This window comes from Callithrix jacchus, chromosome 1 (assembly GCF_049354715.1).
Source record: "Callithrix jacchus isolate 240 chromosome 1, calJac240_pri, whole genome shotgun sequence".
Taxonomy (NCBI): Eukaryota; Metazoa; Chordata; class Mammalia; order Primates; family Cebidae; genus Callithrix; species Callithrix jacchus.
In genome coordinates, this window is record NC_133502.1 from 170,659,830 (window position 1) to 170,682,147 (window position 22,318).

At 47.5% G+C, this 22,318-nt stretch overlaps 2 protein-coding genes across 4 annotated transcripts in view; one reads left to right on the forward strand and one right to left on the reverse strand.

The window, feature by feature from the left end:
- Window positions 1–20,413, forward strand: part of MORN5 (MORN repeat containing 5) — a 38,589-nt gene extending 18,176 nt beyond the window's left edge. For both annotated transcript variants that reach the window (XM_002806525.7, XM_078375599.1), the window contains one exon: window positions 20,210–20,413. In XM_002806525.7, coding sequence (XP_002806571.2) covers window positions 20,210–20,289 — 80 coding nt within the window. In that variant the 3' untranslated portion in view covers window positions 20,290–20,413. The remainder of the gene's footprint in view (window positions 1–20,209) is intronic.
- LHX6 (LIM homeobox 6) overlaps window positions 6,597–22,318 on the reverse strand; it is a 43,191-nt gene continuing 27,469 nt past the window's right edge. For both annotated transcript variants that reach the window (XR_013536464.1, XM_054236575.2), the window contains exon 9: window positions 6,597–9,834. Coding sequence is in view for 1 of the 2 variants with exons in the window: in XM_054236575.2 (XP_054092550.2) it covers window positions 9,743–9,834 (92 nt within the window). In the remaining variant the exon portion in view is untranslated. The remainder of the gene's footprint in view (window positions 9,835–22,318) is intronic.

Sequence of the window (22,318 nt, forward strand, 5' to 3'; positions counted from 1 at the left end):
CAGGCATGTGCCACCATGCCTAACTAATTTTTGTATTTTTAGTAGAGATGGGGTTTCGCCATGTTGGCCAGGCTGGTCTTGAACTCTGACCTCAGGTGATCCACCCATCTCAGCCTCCCAAAGTGCTGGGATTACAGGCGTGAGCCACTGTGCTTGGTCTCTTTTAAGTTTTTTGTTTGTTTTTGAGACAGAGTGTCACTCTGTCACCCAGGCTGGAGTGCCATGGTGCAACCCTAGCTCATTGCAAGCTCCGCCTCTCGGTCAGTCTGTCCATCTCTTCTGTCTCACACTCCACTGCTGTGTCTGGGTTGGGCTTTCCTCCTCTGTGCTTTCCCAATGTGCATATAGATGAATAAATGGAGAGAGAAGACATAGACACAGATATACATGCACATACAAGCAAGGAGAAAAAACTGTATCACTTCTATAGTTCTCTTTCTGTAACTGGCCATGAGGCTGCAGTTAATATTTATAAATTCCTTCTTCCATTATTCATCCCATGTTCCATTTGCCTTTAGCCCACCCTTCCATTGGCCTGGCTTTTTACCTAGCAGAGTGATCAAAACCTTCATTCCTGAAGGGTCCATACCCTTAGCAATCCTGCCTTTGTTGGTTATGTAGTTGGTTGGATTCGTTTTTTATTAATTTTTACTATGGTCACTGGAAGTACCAAGAAGAGGTGTCCTGGAGAACTGCTGGTTTCCATACAGCATTCCATTTCTTCTAAGGGATGGCAGAATTGTCTTCTATACCGAGGCTTCTCTCAGGGGCCAGGAGAAACTGATGGCAACATGGATCATAACATCATAGAGCTGCTGCCAGAGAACTTAGTAGGGACACTTTACCCTGGAGGCTGGTAGGCCAAGGAGGTTTCCTAGAAAAAGGAAGATCTACTCTGTAACCTTAAAAAGAGCTGACAAATGCAGCAGGGTTGGTAAGAGTGTTAAAGGCAGAGGGGACAGTATGATCACCGTTGGGAGAGGACATGTCATATCTAGGAAGCCCCAAGTATTTCAGGAGCATGAGCTAATAGTATAAAAGGGGACAAAGAGCAAGAGAGGAAGCCCAAGAGGTGGGCGGGGTGAGGGCAAAGATTATGGGTGTCTTTTACCCTAAGGCAGTGGGGAGCAAGGGAAGGCTTTAGGCAGGTAGCATCGTAACTCATTTGTTCTTTAGAAAGACTTCTTTGATTACATATAGAGAAGAGGCCAAAGGAGGTAAGATTAGGTAGGAGAGCCTTCTGGTAAGAAGATGGGAGAGAGGAGCACGCCAAGGACCAGGGGCTCAGGGTGATGGGGTAGGTGACCCGGGTTCCTGGTCCTGGCCCCGGCTCACGGGCTGCCTGCTGGATGACCCTGGGCCAATGCCTTCCCTCTCTGGGCCCCTTTCTCTTTCTCTGTAAAATGAGAGAGTTGAGCTGGATAATTTCTAGGGCCTTTCCAACCTTAAGTAAGAGTCTATGATGGAGGAGAAAGGTAGCCAAGGAGTATTTTGGTCCTGATATTATAGGATGGACGAAGTTTGGAGTGTCCTGAAAAACCACTAAAAAGGAGTCTCTGTTCGTGGCCACCTAGTCATTACCCCTGACTCACCTCACCCTGCGAGGGACTGATTCAGGCTCCTGTCCCTCTTCTGTTTCCGCCAGGGACCTCTCTCTGCTGCATTCCAATCTGCCCCCACAAACAGTGCTTCCTGGTTGGCATCCTGAAGGCGCAGGCTGCTGGGCCTCCGGACCTGAGATGGGTGACTGAGGCCACCCCAGAGTAAACACAAGGGCCTCAGCCACTGCTATTATGAAGCACATGCCATCTGGGTGGGTCAGAGCTGGAAATGCTTATTGTAAAGCTGGTCACAGGATGGGCCACCAGAAGAAGAGTCACCTTTGCTGTGAGATTTTAAATCCATCCTTCCACGTATCAAAATTTTTTGAAGCCAGGCTTTGGGGTTCGGGGCAGACAACATAGTCTAACAATAACTCTCAGACCTTTGATCCACAGTAAGGAATGTTTTACATCATGATCCAGAATATACACACGTGCATGCATGTGATGTATTTTGTACATGCAACATTCTATGATATTTTCTTTTTTTTTTCTTTGAGATGGAGTCTCACTCTGTCACCTAGGCTGGAGTGCAGTGGTGTGATCTCAGCTCGCTGCAACCTCCGACTCCCAGGTTCAAGCAATTTTTCTGTGTCAGTCTCCCGAGTAGCTGAGACTACAGGCATGCACCAGCACACCCACCTAATTTTTGTATTTTTGGTAGAGACAGGGTTTCACCATGTTGGCCAGGCTGGTTTTGAACTCCTGACCTCAGGTGATCCACCTGCCTGTGCCTCCCAAAGTGCTGGGATTATAGGTGTGAGCCACTGTGCTTGACCTGATATTTTCTATTCTATTTATTTTTTTAAATGCTGGTTGCTAGGCACTAAATTGATTTCACAACCTTCTCAAGGGTGGGACCAGCTGTTGGTAGACATTGTGCTAGGCAGCCTTCCTTGACTGTCTCTTCTGTCCCTGACTCCACTGCTGTATCTGGGTTGGGTGTCCCTCCTCTGTGTTTTTCAAGCCTACCTCATAGCCCTTAGCTCTGGAAAGCAGTATCTTTATTAGCCTCTCTCTCCCGCTAGTCTGGGAGCAGCTTGAGGGCAAGGACCATGTGACTATGTCTGATTCATCACTGTGTCCCCAGCAACTCACGCAGGCCTCATGAGTTGGAGCTGATTAAATGTTTGTAAAAGACAAAGCAGGCAGGCAAGCAGGCAGGCAGAGCACCTGCTCCCAGGTCCCTCGTATTATTCAATTAATTATACCAAATTCAGTACCTGGCACATGATAGACAACTTATAATTTTGAATAATAAAAATAATCCATTATATTTTATGCACATCCAAGTTTTTAAAGCAGTTTAACATCTGTCAGAGGTCTCAACCCAGTGGCTCTCAGGATAAATCTCGTTTCAGTTTTTGTCTGGTTGGTCCAATTCTTGAAGTGGCTTGGGTTCGAGCACCTAGGTGGGGCCATGCACTGCCCAGATCCCTACCACTCCCTGCTGTGTGACCCTAGCAGCATCGGTCATTTCTGGTGCCCACCTTAAAGCCTTCAAGCTCATGGGCCTCACATCTCATAAACTTCTCACGCATCCAGTGAGCTGAGAACGGGCTCATCCTGAGATTGGGAAACAAGGTCTTGGAATGATGAATGACAGAATTGTGATGGTAAAGCTTGAACGCAAACCCACTCACATCTGACCACAGCCCAGTGGTCACTCTACTACACCCTACTGCTGCTTACCCTGAGACCATAAAGCCATAAATGATAGCGACTGTAGACATTTATTATATATTCTAATCAATACTGCAAAAACAAAACAGAAGAGAGACTCAGTTAGGATCTCTTGCCCTACAGAGGTCAGAGAGCTGGGAGAGGTGAGAGAGACAGCATGGCGTGGTGGTGAAAAGCCTGGCCTGGAATCCATCCATGCCTCAGGCTGGCCTCTACTCCTGGATCTTCACTGACCAGCTCTGAGGTTGCTTTTCCCCTTGGAGCCTCAGTCTCCTCATCTGTAAAAGGGGCATTGTTGTAGTACCTACTGGAGAAATTATGGTTAGAAAAAAATGAGATTGACTATTCAAAATACATCAGACAGCACCTGGCCCAAGACAGGTGTCCTATGATTAGTAATTGTGGCTGTTACCATTACGATAATTATTGACTCAGGCCAGAGAGAAAGAAGTGAATTAGACCCTGGGATTTGTTAAGCTTTCTCTAAGCACCCGAGAGGAGTCTCTAGGACGAAAGATGGGCCTGAATATGCTGTCTTTCTGCCTCAAGAGTTTTGCTTGGAAAATGAGGTGCTGCTGAAACTTTGGGATCTGCAAACACTTGATTATGGCACTCAGAGCCCCAGCATAACTTTGAAGGTCCGTGTTCCAACCTGCTCTTTTACGCCCCATGTTCTAGTCCGACAGGACCAGCTGGCATCCATTGATAAACACACCAGCACTTCCTAATGCCTATTCTCACCTCATCTCTCCCCCAGCACAGAATGCCTTTCCCTCTTTTCTCTACCCACCTCAGTCCTCCATGTCTCTCAATGCCTAGCACCTAACAGAAGGCCAGGAAGATTTTCCCGTACCCCTCAAAGGAGGGCACATGGCTTCACCTGTGTATCCACAGCTTGGGGAGACAAGCTGGGAAAGGAATGCTTATTGTGGCGGATACTTGCCAGGCTCTGTGCCAAGCACCTTAACAGCTTACCTTGGCCAGGGGCGATGGCTCACACCTGTAATCCCAGAACTTTGGGAGGCCAAAGTAGGCTGATCACCTGAGGTCAGGAGTTCAAGAACAGCCTGGTCAACATGGTAAAACCTGTCTCTTCTAAAAATACAAAAGTTAGCTGGGTGTGGTGGCACACAACTATAGTCCAGATACTTGGGAGGCTGAGGCAGGAGAATTGCTTGAACCTGGGAGATGGAGGTTACAGTGAGCTGAGATTGTGCCACTGCACTCTAGCCTGGATATCAGAGCGAGACTTGATCTCAAAAAACAAATAAACAAACAACAACAACAAACAGCCACCCCAAGTGGGTAATTTGTATGAGACACATTTTACAATTTGCAATGAAGACGCTTGGTCTCGGGTTAATAACTTGCTTGTGTCACATAGCTAGTGATAGAGACAGATTTAAACCCCAGTCTTCCCAAAGCCTGTCCTGTTCGTTCTTCTTGCCAGCTATGTGGTCCTGGTTTATTCTGTATTCATCTATCTCCTCTCTAGGTAGGGGCATGTGTGATTCATAGTTGTTCCTCCACCGAGCACAGTTCCTGGCACCCAATGGGAGCTCACTAAGATTCCTAAGTGAATGAAAAGGTCCATCCTAGAGCTTTAAAACAAAAGCACCACAGTCCCCACAATCAGATGTTACTTTATTTGAAAAGCGCTCCTTTATACACTGTGAGCTAATAAAGAAGCATTTGGAGCTATTTGGGTGAATGGCCTTTACTATGATGGGAAATTGGGAGATGAACTCTAACCCTTCCCCCTCCTACACGTCCCTGTCATTCCTCTTAGGAAGGGTAAGCTAGAGCCTCGCTGGCAGTTTGTATGAGTATCTCTTTCATGTAGCTGTTGCTTGCCTCAACGTTACTAGTAGTAATCATTTGCAAAATAACTGTACCACTAATCTTTACTCCCTCCTCCCAATTAATGATACCCCATGCGAGTGTCTCAGATGAAAGACACATTATTAATATTCAAAGAAAAAACCCTCGTAACCATTTTAACATATACAACTAACAATGAACTAAATTTGCTTTGTGGAAGACAGAGAGTGAGCATCCCAAATTAGTTTATGTAAAAGCTGAAATTCTTCCCCGAAAGGTCTCAGTACCATCCTCAAAGAATATCCTGATCATCAGAAATGCCGTCAAGATTCCCGCCAACATTATCCCCTTTGTTGTCTGAAATGTCGAATCAAGCACATCTGGCAAATGTCCTAGAGCTCACAAATCTTTCAAACAGCGTATAATTCCCAATGGTTAAAGAGATAACGCCACCGCTTAATCGTGCTGCTCTTCAAAATAGCACAAACTTTCCTTCAATCAGAAACAATGGCTTTGGCTTCTTAAAAATATCACACACTAGTGATTATTTGCAGAGAGGGCCCTTTTGCGTTTGAACCTGTGGGTTCCAGACAGAATTCAAAATCAAGACCACAAGGCTCATTTGAATGTACACTCCATTAAATGGACGATGGGAATCAGGGGTGTGAATTAGAGTGTGAAAAGTAACCTGGCTTATGTGACTCAGCTGCCACCATCAGAATAATGAGGACGATGGCAATGATGGTGGTGGCGAGAGCTAACGATGACTGAGATTTTGCCACACACCAGACCCTCAGCTAAGGGTTAGGGAGTACTCCTGTGATCCCTGTTTAACAATGAGGAAACTGAGGCTCAGTGGGGTTAAAGAATTTCCCCCAGAAATTTGGCAGGAGCCTGAATTCACACTCAGGCTTGATTGCTTCCCCAGGTTTCCCACTTTCCACTTCTGACCAGCTCCAAGATCATCTGTTGAAAGAGACATGGGAGGCCAGGCGCAGTGGCTCATGCCTGTAATCCCAGCACTCTGGGAGGCCGAGGTGGGTGGATCACAAGGTCAAGAGATCGAGACCATCCTGGCCAACATGGTGAAACCCCGTCTCTACTAAAATACAAAAATTAGCTGGGTGTGGTGGCGTATGTCTGTAGTCCCAGCTGCTCAGGAGGCTGAGGCAAGAAAATTACTTGAACCCAGGAAGGCAGAGATTGCAGTGAGCCAAGATCACACCACTGCACTCCTGCCTGGAGCCTGGCGACAGAGCAAGATTCTGTCTTTAAAAAAAAAAAAGAAAGAAAGAAAGAGACACGAGTGAAAAGCTCCCAGACAGGGTGTGTATCTGCTCCCCACCCAGCTTTAGAGAAGGGTGAAATCTAAGCTGCACAGTGAACACCTAGAGAAAAAAGACCACTTTTATCTTCTAACATTTCTCTGGCGCTGTTTAGACAGTTGAAAACTGGAAACATCCCCAGCATCCAACACGAGAGGACTGGTTAAATAACATATACTTTATTCTTACTATAGAATACAATGCAATCATTAAAAATGGCAGCAAAGAAATAGATCTATTCATACATAAAGGTATCCATATACTGTTTCAGGTGATAAAGCAGGCTAATAATAATAGCCAGCATTTGCCAACTGCTTACTGTGTTCCAGGCACTGGTCTAAGCACTTTACATGTATTTTATTTTATTTAATCTCCACAGTAGCCCCACAAAGTAGTTATCCTTGTTATTCCCACTTTACAGATGATGAAACTGAGGCAAGGTGAAATGCCTGCCCAAAGTCAAACTGATAGCAAATGGCAGAGCTGGAATTGGAAGCCAGGTCCAGTTGACTCCAAAGCTAAAGATAATGTTAGAGTTGACTTTGAATGAGAAATTGGAGTGTACGAGTGAAAGAAAGAAACAACCGAGAGCCTTCCTAGCAGCCCTATATTTTATAGAGATATAAAAAGTACATATCCAAAGAGTGTAAGGTTGCAGATGACTATTCCCAAGAGAGTTCTCTGCCCACTTTCTTCCTCAAAAATTGGCCAATAAACGTCTTTCAATGTCACTGACAAACCAAGACTCCCTTGGTCTTGAAGCCACGGGCTTTGCCTGACAGATGAGAAATCTGAGACCCAGAGAGGGCAAATCACGTGTCCAACCCCATATAGTCTGCCTGTGGTAGAGCCAGGGCCGGCACCCTGGTTTCTCACTGCTGGCCGGAAATCCTTCTGCAAACCCAGGCTACCTTGCCACAGTGCCTCCCTTGTGGTTTTTGCAAAATGGCCGAGTGAGACTCCCCCACAGTCCCCTCCTGCTGTCATCCCTCCAGCGAGACAAAAGGCAATTTACCGAAATGTTATAATCACCTGGAGGCTGGCACACAGGGACATCCATGCTTTATCTGCAGTGTTGTTAGCAGCACTGTAATGAAGGCTTTGTGGAGGGATAATATGCTGTAACTGCCAAATGAAATGCCCGCACCAATCACACATCCCTGCCAGCAGACGGGCATTTGCTGTAAGCAAAAGGGGTAGGAAGGAAAGTTATGAGTATTGGATGCCTCCACGCTGCCAGGAACTTACCACATCCCAGTTCTTTGAGGAATAGACCCTTATTCGCATTTGGCAGATAGGGAAACTGAGGCTCGGGGGTAAGTTATTTACTGATGATCAAGCAGGTAGTAAAGGGAGGAACCAGGATATGAACCCAGGTCCCTCTGACACTGGAGGCCATGCTCTGAACTGACGAGATATGCTGTGGCCTTTCCTGAACCATGAACCTTTCTGAGAATCTAGGCCCAGCTATGGACTTCTCCCCAGAGAAATACACTGGAATTCACAAACAGAATTTTGCCTACAGAGGGAGGGATTGGTCACTTGGAAGCCATCCATAGAGCCCTGTCAAGACCTTTGCTCTAGGAATAACAGCCTGCCCAGCTTGCCACCTCTCCCTGGACTGCAGGAATTGCCCATTGCCATCCTCTCTCCCCACCCCAATTCCAAAGGCCCTGGAAATTCCCCTTCCAGCCATGGTGCCCATTGGATTCCGGTAACAATACCTCCCCTGCCCCCCAACCCCCATGGTAGCCTCCTGGAGGCATCTGAAGGACACAGCTTCCCCTTCCGCGGCTGGAGTCAACCTGAGCCAGCACTATAATGCTTTGTTTTGTCTCCTTTAATAGAAGTGAGTGGAAAGCCAGAGCCCATGGGGCAGGAACCTACTCTCTTCCTCAGCTCAGGCTCTGGAACTCAGGGCTGTTGACTGAAACCCCTCAGGTCCAGGAAGGCAGACAGGGCTACAGGCAGGGACTTAGAGCCAGCCAGATCTGCAAGCAGATCCCAGTTCTGCCACTCACCAGCTGAGTGACCTTGAGCTAGGCCCTTAATGTCTCTGAGCTTTAGTTTCTTCATCTGAAAAATGGGGACAGAAATAGACCTCCCTTCCAGGATTGTGGCCTGAAGTGAGATGACATGCATGAAGTGAGATGGTGTCATCTCCGACAAGAACAGCAGCTGGCCCAAGTGAAGGCCTTGGTGCATGTTGGCAATCACAGTTGTGATCCTTTTACACCCAGGGTGAAAAGGTGGAAAGCAGGGGCCTCCTTAACTTCACATCCCAAAGGGAGGAGCCAGTGTTACCATGGCAAACTGCACTCTGGCCTCCTCCCATCTGCTTTTGATTCTAGTTTCAAGACTGGACTAGAGGCCTGTGATTTTCTGATCTGTCTACCCAGCCCTGGGCATTCTGTTATGGATATGTCCCCATCATCTTCATCATTTCTTATGCACCTAGAGCCTTAAGCCTCCAAATCTCCCCCTAGACACAGGCCTTTGTTGAGGCCCTGCATCCACCAGGGTTTCACATGGGGATCAGACCCTGTGCCTGGCCCCCACCAAGACCAGTACAGGGCTAGAGGGAACATATATAAAAATAGACAGTCACAGGACTGGGGTAGGTGTTCTCTGGACAGAGGCCTGGGTCCTTTAGGGAACCTCATGTTGAAAAGACCATAAGGAAACTCCCACCCCTCAAAATACAGTTTAGAAATCAAAATAACATAAACCATAAAAAAGCATAGGAAGCAGTCCAACACAATTCTATATTTCCTATGATGTTTAACTTTAAATATTAAATATGAGCTTCTTTCCAGAAAACTGGGAGTGTCCCTGTTTCAGTGGTGTCAGGAGCTACATTCACTGTGTGCCACACACACAGAAAAGAGCATCAGTGTGTCCCAAGCAGTCCAGATGGTGTCCTGGAAAAGGTGGAGTTTGGCTAGGTCTAAAAGGATGATGATTGGATTCTGCTACATGGAAGGGAAGGAGCCACATGGGCAAAGACTGGAAAGACGCAGGGGTACGGGGTGCCCCAGATGGAGCAACTGAGAAGGCTTATGTGTTGGGGAATGGGGAAGGTGTCAAGGAGGCCTCACTCCAGCTGTGATGGGCAGACTGGGCTTTGATGAGTATGGAGGAGTGGGTCTCAGCTGGACATTCAAGGCAGAGGGACCCAGTGTGGGCTGGAGAGATAGAGGTCAAGAGTTTAAGACCAGCTTGGCCACCATGTTGGTAGAGACCTGTCTCTACGAAAAATACAAAATTAGCCAGGCACAGTGTAGGCGCCTGTAATCGCAGCTACTCAGGAGGCTAGACAGGAGAATCACTTGAACCCACGAAACAGAGGTTGCAGTGAGCCAAGATCACTACACTCCAGCCTGGATGACAGAGCAAGACTCCATCTGAAAAAAAAAAAAAAAAAAAAAAAGCAAATTAATTCCATATATTGAAACAAAGTGTACCCACATGAAATATAAATCCCACATTCAATATAAAAATGTTGCTGTTGCTTGGTAAACTGTTTCACGATGAGTCTTTAACAATTGGCCATGATTTCCTGAGAGTCATGCATACTGGGGAATTCTCAAAAAATGAGGAAATGGAGCCTACAAATGGATTTCAAGTGTAATAAAATTGCTTTGATTTCTAAATTTAATAATTAAGTCTGAATGCATTAATTATAACATTTATTAATTTCACTTTTGTAGTTTTTCTTTTTTTTCTATTAGAGCCAATCGTCTTTTTCTAAGCCGTTTACATTTGAATAGGCCTTGAGAAGCTTGTGGGTGCTTGGCCAAGCCCTCTGCCCAGCCCAGAAGATGCTCTTGTATGGGGAAAAGCCAGAGCAGCCCCAAGGCCTCCCACCTCCCCGCCCTGTGACAGGCTCTGCCTAGGCAATGACTCCTCAGTCAATATTGACGATGCTGTGGCGTTGGCCTCTGGCCACCACCACTGCCAGTAAAGTTCAAAGCCTCTTTCTTGTCAGGAGTGGTGATGGGGATGCCTGAGCATTGCCACCCTCACTGTGGCACTGCTGTGGCCCTGCCCCACCAGCTCACATAGCCTGCATTTGCACAGAGGGTGTGGCAGGGCAGTGGATGGGATCCATAGGTGCCCACAAGCTGGGGAGCCTGCTTTGCAGTGCACCCCCCAATCCCAGCCTGGAGCCCTCTGAAGATGGGCCTAGATCCCCCAAAAGACAAACAGCCCCTATAACAGAAGCTTCCTTCCCCTAGGGCCTGGCCCAGCCCTGTGTTCACTGACACCCTGGCATTCGCCATGAGCCCTGGGCTGTCTCTGTGGGTTGGAAATGCTTCTGCCCTCTGCATGTGATGGAACACACTGAGATTTTAGGGGTTCACATCTGCCACACTCAGGCAGTCACATGAGTCACACGCCATGTGCACACCTCCCCTCTGCTGCAGCCACTCACACACACACACACACACACACACACACACACACACAACCTCTTCACGCTGATGCTGGTGTGAGAACAGTTGGATGGAATATACACACCTGTGCCTGCACACACACTGGCAGCTTCACCGAGCGTGACTTGGGTGCCAGGCACACTGGGCCCTTCCCTCTGGCTGATGGTAGAAATTGGGGCAAATCATCTCACCCCCAGTTTTCTCATCTTAAGTGGAGACAGCCCCATCTCACTTACTGAAGAGAGGACGAGTGTGGCCCCCCACATACAAGCAGAGGTGGGCACCTCCTAAGTGCCCGGCCAGTGTGAGCTCTGCTGCTCTCCCAAGGCAGACGCTTTGTTTCATCTTGGTCTCCTCCCTTTCCTAGTCCCCACCCCAGGCCCCTCACTCACATAGGGTGGGAGCTGCATAGCAGCGGTGACCGCAGGTATGCCCAGCCCAAAGGCGTGCCAAGAGCAGGCAGAGCCCAGCCTGTGGGTATGCAGTGACCCCAATCCGCCTGCTTGCCTTCCCTGGGCTTGCCTGCCCTGGCCTGCCCTGCTGCCTTTGAAGAAAAATTATTAGCTGAGCTATGGCCCTTGATCTTTATGGCAGTGATCCTTGTGTGAAGGCCTCCTCCTCCCATGGGCTCCCCTTCCATCCTGACACAGAACCAGAAGTCCTACAGATGTCCTGAGCAAGTCCCTAAAAAACACTCCCTTATAGGCATCCAGTTTGGGAATGCAAGACCCATCATAATGGTGATTGTAGCTTCCATTCCTGGGTGCCCACTGAGTGCCGTTCATCTGGGCCAGTCCTCACTCTGCCCTCTGAGGAAAGTCGGGTGAAATCTGCTGCAAAGACGAGGAGCCTGGCTCAGAAATGGGAGTGAGGTGCCCCAAATCACCCAGCGAGTTGGTGGCTCAGCATCCAACCCAGGCCTGGTTGGCTGCAGGACTCCTGCCAGTCTTTGCTGTGTTACTACATGAGCCCTAAAGTCCCACCTTCCAAAGATAACTTCAGGCGTTTCTTTTGGTTTTTGGCCTTTGCTGTGCACCAAGGGCTCTGCTAACCTTTTTTTAAGGAATAATCTCACTTGGTCCTCATGCAAGCCTTCAAGGCAGGCATCACTGTAGATGAGTAAATGAGACCCAGGGAGGTATGAGGCCACTTGCTCAAGGTCTCTGAGTAGTGGCACAGAGTTCCAACGCCCACGCTCGTAACCATCATGCCACACTGCGTCCTCCCTGCTAACCCTCTGAAGAGCTGATATTTCCTTGCAGCTGTTCTGAGACTTTCAGGATCTCTTTTCCCCCCAGCTCTGCATGGACCTGCAGGCTGCACTAATGTCACCCATGACTTAGACACAGCTCAGCAGGCCTGACACACCTGTGGCCTGTACAGGTCAGCTCCTCCCCACCTTCACTGAGAGGCAAGTCCCAGGCCAGTCAGGCTCTGAGCTTCCTGAGTGTGGTTAGTGCCAAGGTATGACCCCATACAACCCAGCCTTTCCATGTGGTAGGGCTGCCCAATCTATTGCCTCAAGTCACAAAAGGAACCAGCCTTGGACTTGCCCTTGGCATGCCTGCCCTGCCCTCTCAGCAGCTCCATTTGCCCAGGGTGGGGAAAAAATTCTTCCTCCTTTGTCAAAACCCCACATGGTAAACCTATTACTACTATATCCTCAAATTTACATTTCTTTATTCATTATTCACTATGTATTTATGAAATACTTTCTAATTGCCGGATCTGTGCTAGGCCCTGACGATCAAAAGTAAATGGGACAGGGCTGCCCAAGGCTGGAGGGGGTCACCATGACCAACACTGTGACCTCGTCCCAGCTCAGGGAAGGCTGACATCCACGCAGGGTCTGTGGGGGTGGGAGACAGCCAAGAGGGCAGGAGGCCCAGCCCACACATTCATGGGGCTTTTAAGTGTGGATTGTGACACGACTGAAGGAGGACCCTGTTCATCAGACAACTTGAAATTCACACCCCCTTTCCTGACCATACTGCCTTCAGCACACTGTGAACTTATACTTTTTTGGGAGAAATCCTAGAATAACACACTCACACTACATTTGGTTGTTTCTGTTAAAAGTAGTCATTTGTTGGCCGGGCGCAGTGGCTCACGCCTATAATCCCAACACGTTGGGAGACCAAGGCGGGCAGATCACAAGGTTGAGAGATAGAGACCATCCTGGAGAACATGGTGAAACCCCATCTCTACTAAAAATGCAAAAAGTAGCTGGGCTTCGTGGCACGTGCCTGTAGTCCCAGCTACTCAGGAGGCTGAGGCAGAAAAATCGCTTGAACCCGGGAGGCGGAGTTTAGTGGGCCAAGATCGCAACACTGCACTCCAGCCTGGAGACAGAGCGAGACTCCATCTCAAAGGAAAAAAAGGTAGTAATTTGTCAAATGTAAATATTTAAATTATACTGCCATTGTTATCATCTTGCTCGGGCCTGTCTTCAATTTTAGGTACACTGATTCAACAAAATGGAAAGTACCTCGGGCCTCTGTTGTGCCCTGAGAGGCTCTGGAACAGCAGATGCAAAGGCACAGAGGCACTGGCGAGCATGCACATGTGTACTACAGCAGTTCCTCCAGTGGCTGCATTTTAGTGTGAGGGGAGCTGTGAGGGAAGTGGGGAGGAAAGCAGGGGGACCAGGAGGCCTTGAAGGCCAGGCTGAGGAATGGGGAACCTTTTCAGGAAAGTTTTCCATTTGCAGTAGCTCATGGTCATAGTTGGGGTCTCTCTTGAAATAAGTTCCTTTTCTTCTCTATAAAAAGCTCAGTTCTCCTAATGACCTATGGGGGCAGGGCGCGCAGGTGGCAGCAAGGTTACTTCCAAAGCTTCGGAACTGGAATAAAGACATCCTTCTGTCCCAAAGATAGACAGATTTAAACCTGGAGTGTACCTAGGTCCTGGCAGTGCTCTCTGCTGGCCTCAGTCCCATCTGTCCCTAGCATTGGCCAGGGCTGACCACAGGATTGGGCTTTCCAATTCATTCATTAATTCAAAAGATATCAACTGAGAACCTACTATGTGCCAGATGCTCTCCTAAGCACTAGGATATCATAGTGAACAAGCAGGCAGGGCTCCTGGTCTCACTGGAGCTCGGTCTGGACAGGGACGGAGACAACATGAACATAAACAAATGTATATGCAGGGAGTGGCTTATGCTATGGAGAAACTAAAATGAAGACAAGATGGAGTGACTGGGAGTGGAGGTGGCTAGATTAGGGTCACTGAGAAGGTGACATTTCAGTTGAGACCTGGATGCCAGGAAGGGGGTGCAGAGGGAATATTTGTTGATGGCAACTAATACAATCAGAATGAAAAAGGCTTATTCCAGACTTCATATGGGAGAGAATTTATTAAGCACCTACTGTGTGCTGGGTCTAGTGGTCAACAAATCAGACATGGTCCCTGCACTGACAGCTTATAGTCTAATGGGAGAGAAAAACATTATATAAGAAGATATGCAGGAAGGGCTTGGTGGCTCACATCTGTAATCCCAGCACTTTAAGAGGCCAAGGCGGGCAGATCACCTGATATCAGGAGTTTAAAATCAGTCTGGCCAACATGGTGAAACCCCATCTCTACTAAAAACACAAAAATTAGTCAGGTGTGGTGGCATGTGCCTGCAATCCCAGCTACTCAGGAGGCTGAGGCAGGAAAATTGCTTCAACCCAGGAGGTGGAGGATACAGTGAGCCGAGATCGCACTGCTGCACTCCAGCCTGGGTAACAAGAGGAAAACTCCATCTCAAAATAATAATAATAATTATATATCTATTTATAGATACATATATATATATAATTTTTTTTTGAGACGGGGTCTTGCTCTGTTGCCAGGCTGGAGTGCAGTGGCGCAATCTCGGCTCACTACAACCTCTGCCTCCTGGGTTCAAGCGATTCTTCCACCTCAGCCTCCCAAGTAGCTGGGACCACAGGCACGTGCCACCATGCCCAGCTAATTTTTGTATCTTTTTTTTTGAGACGGAGTTTTGCTCTTGTTACCTAGGCTGGAGTGCAATGGCGCAATCTCGGCTCACTGCAACCTCCGCCTCCTGAGTTCAAGCAATTCTCCTGCCTCAGCCTCCCAAGTAGCTGGGACTACAGGCACGTGCCACCATGCTCAGCTAATTTTGGTATTTTTAGTAGATATGGTGTTTCACCTTGTTGACCAGGATGGTCTCGATCTCTTGACCTCATGATCCACCCATCTCGGCCTCCCAAAGGGCTGGGATTATAGGTGTGAGCCACCGTGCCCGGCCAATTTTTGTATCTTTAGTAGAGATGGGGTTTCACCATGTTGGCCAGGATGGTCTCGATCTCCTGACCTCATGATCCACCCGCCTCAACCTCCCAAAGTGCTGGGATTACAGGCGTCAGCCACTGCGCCCGGCCATATATGTAATTTAAACTAATATAGCCACAGTGTTATCACTTCAATACATGGTCAACATAAAAAAGTACTATTTTATATTGTTTTATTTGCAGTACGTGTTTGAAATCTGTTGTGTATTTTACACTAACAGCACACATCAGTAAGGACTGGCCAGATTTCAAATGTTCAATGGTTACAATGTGACTAGTGACTACCATGTTGGACAGCACAGCTCTAGAGACTAAAAGCACAGCTTATTTTGTATATATGGATGGCATATTTCTATTATCATACCTAGAAGAGTCTTAGTGAACTGCCAATCAACCCTTCCCATCCACACTATGCACTGTCTCTCATTGGCCAATCAATGAGATCTCACGCCATTGCACTCCAGCCTGGGCAGTAAGAGCAAAAACTCCATCTCAAAAAAAGAAAAAAGCAAACAAGTATAGATTCAAAAGTTGTGATATGAGGGGACCATGAATGAAAAGAGAGTGAATGACTTCAATTTGGATGTCTGGGTCTGTGAAGGATTGTCCACTCCTCTTAGAGAACATGAGAATCTCGTGTTTTAGGGAGCACACTGGATTTTCATGTATTTCTTAAACTGTTTCTTTGAAAGCAGTTAAATTAACAGAATTCTCAAAAAGATAGTACAATTTCCCTACGGTCTTATATCGGATGGTACATCTGTCACAATTAATGAACTAATATTGATGTTGTGATTCACTAAAGCCCATACTTTTTACAGATGCCTTTCCCTGATGTCCATTTTCTGTTCCAGGATCCTATTCTGTCTCCTTAGGCTCCACTGGGGGATGACCATGGCTTAGGCTTTCCTTGTTTTTGATAACAGTTTTAGGGAGTCCTGGTCAGATATTTTGTAGGATGCCCCTCAACTGGAATCTGTCTGATGTTTTTCTCATGATTAGATTGGAGTTGTGGGTTTGGGAGGAAGATCACAGAGGCAAAGTGTCATTTTCATACCATCCTATCAAGGGTCCAGACTGTCACCGTGACTAATCAATATTGCTGTTGACCTTGATCACCTGGCTGAGGTAGTGTTTGTGAGGTTTCTCCGTTATAAAGTTCCTTTCCCCCTGCTCCCTTTCCACACTGTCCTCTTTGGAAGTCACTATGCACAGCCACACTTCAGAAGTGGGGATTTTTGCTCCAACTCTTTGAGGGCAGAGTACATAAATTAATTACCTGGAATTCTCCTGTGCAGATTTGCCTATTCTGATATTTATGCATTTTTACCAATATCTTTATGCAAGTTCTTTTGGCTTTTCAGGAGTTCAAGAACCCTGTTGGTATTTCTAGGAACCCAGAAATATTATTTTATTTATTTAGTTAGTTATTTAGAGACAGGGTTTCAACTCTGTCACTCAGGCTGGAGTGCAGCAGTGTGATCACAGCTCACCGCAGCCTCGACCACCCCAGGCTCAGGTGATGCTTCCATCTCAGCCTTCCAAGTAGCTGGGACCACAGGCACTTGCCACCACACCCAGCTAAGTTTTCTATTTTTTGTAGAGAGGAAGTTTTGCCATGTTGCCCAGGCTGGATCAAACTCCCAGGCTCAAGCAGTCTGTCCACCTCAGCCTCCCAAAGTGCTGGGAGTGCAGTTGTGAGCCACCACACCCAGCCAAAATATCTTATCTCAATTAACAAAATGCAGGAAATTACCAAGACATTAAATTGGAGGGTAAGAAAAAAAGGCAATAATTATTTTGATTTTTTTTTCTATTGTCAATACAATAGAAATATTATTTTATTTATTTAGTTAGTTATTTAGAGACAGGGTTTCTAAATAAAAGTGAAAGAAGATTTGGGAAATAAAAGAAGAAAGAGAAAGTCTCCCGTCCCACTACTCAGGGCCATTATTCACATTTCAATTTATCTTTAACTTTCTTCTGTGCAGTTTTCACACAACATATATTATGTGTAATTTTATTTCTTATCTCTTCTTGCCTTTTTCTTTTGCTTATTATCACATCAAAAATATTTCCCCCATGTTGCTATACAAACTTCCTAACAATTATTTTCCAATCTGCTAAATATCCCCTCACGTGCCTTATAGTATCCACCTCCCCGAATTTAGCACCATGCCTGGCACATAATTATTTATTAAATGAATGCATATACAACAAAATAATCATTTCCTCATTTTTAGAAATGTAGGTCATTTTCCTTTTTCCTGATTCTAAATAGTTCTGAGACAAATAGATTATCCCTTTAAGATAGTGTCCCAGAGTGGAATTACTGGGCCAGTGAGGACCAAAAATTTTTAAGATAAATACACCAAACCAGAAATCTTCTTCCATCTCTCTGCACCACTGGCAGTTGTGCCAAGGGTAATAATTTACAATTGATTAAAGAGTTTGTGGGCTGTTTTTTCTCCCTTCTCTCCCTCTCCCCTCCTACCAAAAAGGAGGGAAATTATCTGAGAAGGTGAAGATGTTCTCAGACAATCATATTAACATATTCCAACAATCGCAATTTGCAAAATAGTAATCACAACTCCCAGGATCTGGGAGGCATTAATCAAAGCTGCAGGTTTAATTCCATTTTAAATATTGATGAAATGTGCTTCGGCAGCCTCACCCTGGCATGGCAGGGCCAGGGGAGCCGCAGAGAGGCGCAGGGGAGGCAGAGGGAGGGTTGGTGAGCAGCTGCCGGGAGGGGAGGCATCTGTGATTCAAATTGGTGGCTGTACAGCCAGGTAGAGAGTGAAAGGGGTAGTGAAGAGGGCTGTTAAGTCCATTGCTGTCAATTTTTAACGATCAGGGAGGGGCCTGAGGACTGGTTCAGCACAATAAACCCAGTCTGTCTGGTTTCAGGGGTTACTGCTGAAGAGGTTGCAGCTGCACTGACTCGAATAGCCTGGAGACTTCAGAACTGTAATTACCAACCAGGCTGCTCACAGTGTGGCAAAAGTGGGCTCCACCAGCATTTAACTCCTTGTGTGCTGACACATCATTGCTCTTTCCCCACCCCTGGGCTTCCCAGCCTCAGCGGGGACTCCCAGGCAGCCTCCCCAGAGGCAACTGAGGCTCACGGGCTGCTTGCCACAGTGTGCCAGGCAGCAAGCCATTTTCCTGAAGTCCTATGTAAAGAAATGGCAGGGAGGTGGTTGGTGATGTGGCGGCAGCCTCAGCTCCTGGTGTGCTCACATCTTCCCTGGGGTGAGAGGTCAGGTTGCAGAGCCTGGTGAACCTTGGTTTGAATCCTTAGGATAAGGCTCTCCCCTACCCGACAGGGCTGTTACAAAGATCCAATGAGACACAGTGTCTGCAAAGCACCAAGCACACATAGGCTATCCATGAGCCTCCACCTCTCTGTTCCTGGGTCTGGTGCCTTTCACAGAAGAGGAAGGCATCCTTGGCAGGGGATCTGGTTCAGAAAAGCTTTCTGTGAACCCTCTGTGTTTCAGCTCTCAGGGAGTGCCCTTGTTCCCAAACATCTGTCATTTGTCACCCAAGGAGGGTGGGCAGACCCATCCTTCCTTCTCTTAGGCAGGAGGCACTGGGCTAGACACGGGGTAAGGAGAGGAGGCAGGAACTCCTTCAATGCTGTGGCCTTCAGGAGAACTGGTTAAAGGCAGGGGTGGCACCAAGGGAAGGGAGAGGTGGTGGGAAGGTGGAGAGGCAGGATGGCAGGGAGAAGGCAGCCAGCATGGTGTGAAAAGAGCATGGGCAGCAGAAAGGGTGGTGTGGGAAGGATGTGCAGGACTCCGTGACCCTCCTCCTGGAGGGAATGTAACCCTAGAGACATTCTCCATGTATCTATGAAGGGGTGTGCCCAGGAATGCTTGTCCCAGCATTGTTTCTGGTAGCGGGAGTTGTAGGCAACCTCTGCATCCACACCAGCACAGAGAGGAAAATGTGATGGAAGCCAAGCAAGGAATATTAGGCAACAGGAAGAAGCAAAGAGCTGGATGTACACACAGCAGTAAGAATGGGTTTTGCATAAAAAAAAAGTGAGACATAATGGAAGCCACAGCACAATGCCATTTCTGTAAATTAAAAACACGTTGGTATACAAAACAGCAGCACATATTTTACAGAGCAACATGCATTTTTCGGGTTCTCTAGCCCATCATTGGAGTAGGTCCCTACAGTGGTGAAGGAGGGGCCCAGTGTGGGTTTGGAGGTAGGAAAAATGAAAACAAAGTCAATCCATGGAGGGTTCTTCCACAGAGAGACGATGGCGGCTGCTGCGGACTGAAGAGTGAGATTCACTAATCTCTCTATTGAGGTTTAAAAAACAGAAGAGGCTTTGTAGCTGGACAATCCTAGGTTCCAATCTGAGCTCTCTCACATGCTGACCCTGTGGCTGTGGACAAGTGCCTGGACCTCTGTGAGCCTCTGTTTGTCCATCTGTAAGATGGTGGAGAACTGCACTGGGTGGTTGGTAATGAAGGAGACCCTGTGTCTAGGGCCTTCAGGGCACAGCAGCAGCTCCTGGTCCTCTCTGTTCCCACTGAAAGGCCTGGAGTAAACAAGAGTGTGTTAGTCCCCTGGGGAAACGATGGGTTCTTTAAAGGGTCAAGAATGGAGAGCCTAGAAAGGAAAGGAAAATCTCAGGACTTTGTCTCCTAGCACCACCAGCAAGCTAGACCCACTGTCCCAGGGCTGCCATGCATGGGCTGTCAGAACAGGCAAGTGCTGACTGTGAAGCACTGCTCTCTGCCTGTCAGATCCAGTGGAGCTCAGGGCAGCCAGACCGCCTCATACTTGCCTCCCACCAGCAGCACCCACAGCTAGAAACCCTTTCATGTTCAATTTCCCCAAGACCAGGCACTGCGAGGCATTCAGTGTAAATGAAAGGTCTGTTCCTCCCCATACAAAGCTCAACAGACTGGCCACCGACATATCATCCCAGTCCCAAGGCCCCACCTGGGGGACACCCAGGCCAGGAAAGGTCCCAGCGAGCACCAAGCATGATCAGCTCTTCTCTTTCCTTGCAGATGATGACGAACATGAGTGGATCACCCGTACCTGTAGAAAGGGCTACGACGAGATCGTGGGTCACAGGCCCAAGCTGTGAACTCCGTGGCTGCCTCCACCAGAGGTTTCCATCTGCCCTACTAGCATTGGCTACCCCGGGGGGCAGGCTGTCATTCTAGAACCTGACTTTTAACTCAGGAATAAAGACTTTCTGTGGTCAGAGGCTCCAGGTGTATTTTCCTCAAAAGCTTGTTTCTCAGGGGGCATCATTTCACCTGGACAAAAGTGTGAGCTACAGATATCCCTGGGCCCCACCCTAGACCTGCTAATCAGAATCTCTGGGAATGGGGCCTAGTAATTTGCATTCCCAGCATTTCTCATGCATCTGAACATTTGAGAACCACCCCTTTATAATAATACGTGGGTGTAATTGAGTACTAACCACCGCAGGTAGTGTATGTGCATTATCTCCGCTCCTCACAACTGCCTTGCAAGGGGAAGGCTTTTGCAGATGGGGAAACTGAGGTTCAGAGAGACAGTGACTTGCCTGGTCTCGGAGGGCAGTAGGACCTGATTACGGTGCCCAGACCCGCGGCTGGTGGCAAGGGTGTCCAAGGGAGAGAATACAGTCATGGGTTCTTAGTTTTTGTTTCTGGTTGGGCCAATGAAGCTGCTTCCTCATCCCTTGTTTCCACTTATCACTAGAAACAGAAACTAAAAACCATGGCTTCAGGCTGCTGAAAGCCTAAAACAAAACAGAATGGAAAAATAATAACAACAAAATAAGGTGGGTTGGACAAGCTGGGCCCAAGAATGATTAGTTAGGTCTGCCTTTCCCTGCTGGCAGCTCCCCCATTTGAACCTCACATCCTAAGCCCAGAATCAGCATGATGCCATAGAAGGAATATGGCTTCGGAGGACGGGTGTGGTGGCTCATGCCTATAATCCCAGCACTTTGGGAGGTCGAGGCAGGAGGATCACATGAGGCCAGGAGTTCAAGACCAGCCTGGCCAACACGGTGAAACCCCCTATCTCTACTAAAAATACAAAAATTAGCCAGGTATGGTAGAATGTGCCTGTAATCCCAGCTACTTGGGTGGCTGAGCCACAAGAATTGCTTGAACATGGGAGGTGGAGGTTGCAGTGACCGAGATTGCACCATTGTACTACAGCCTGGGTGACAGAGTGAAACTCTGTCACAAAAAAAAGAAAAAAAAAAAGAATGTGGCTTTAGCATCATACAAAAAATAATCATAATAATGCTTTAAAACAATACAGTAGCTGTGTGGTTAAATGAGATGATACAAGTAAAGGACTTGGCGCATAGCAGGTATTCAATATGTGTTTGCTTTAAAGAACAACTTGTTAGTGTTGCATATAATCTATTCCTCAGCATCACCCTGGAGGTCACATTTGTCAGCTGAAAATCAGAAGAGGAAGCGGCAACGTGTTCCAGGGCCACACATGGGCCATATGCATCCTGAATCTTTGTCTAACTGTCCCTCCTTAGTGGCTGCTAGATCCTGTCACCCCCTGTGCTCTGTCCCCTGGGACACCAGGGCTACCCAGTGGAGGCAGAACAGTGACTCAGGTTTGGAGGGCAGGAGAGGAAATTAGATCCCAAACTAGGGACCCAGAGGCATCATGCTGGGGCAGAGCCAGGAGCCAGTGGGAGGGGAGGCCTGGGCTCACTCTCAGCTGCGCCAGGGAGGAGACTTGGGAGAATCGCCCCTCCCCAAGACTCCAGTTACTTTGATAGATAGGGTTGAGCTCTGCTGGTAGTTTCCAAACTGTACTTTGAAAATGGAAGGTGCGTTCATGTAAAGAAATACACAACTAAACTCATATTTTCAAAGATACACATATATCTAAACATTTGAAAATGGATTGGAAGAGCAGATAAGTGAGGGTCAGGGATGGGATATTTCATAACTAATAGAATAAAGAGCGGGGCCCCGCATCAGTGATCATGTGCACCACAAGCCGAGGTTTCCCAGCAGCTCATTTCTGTGCAGGGCTGCAGCAGGCCAGGGAAGCCGTGCATTCTGCAGGGCAGCTCTGCCCTCCATACCAGGAGCTTTGGCTGGAGCAAACAATTAGACTGCTGAAAGAAATTTGACAACAGGGCC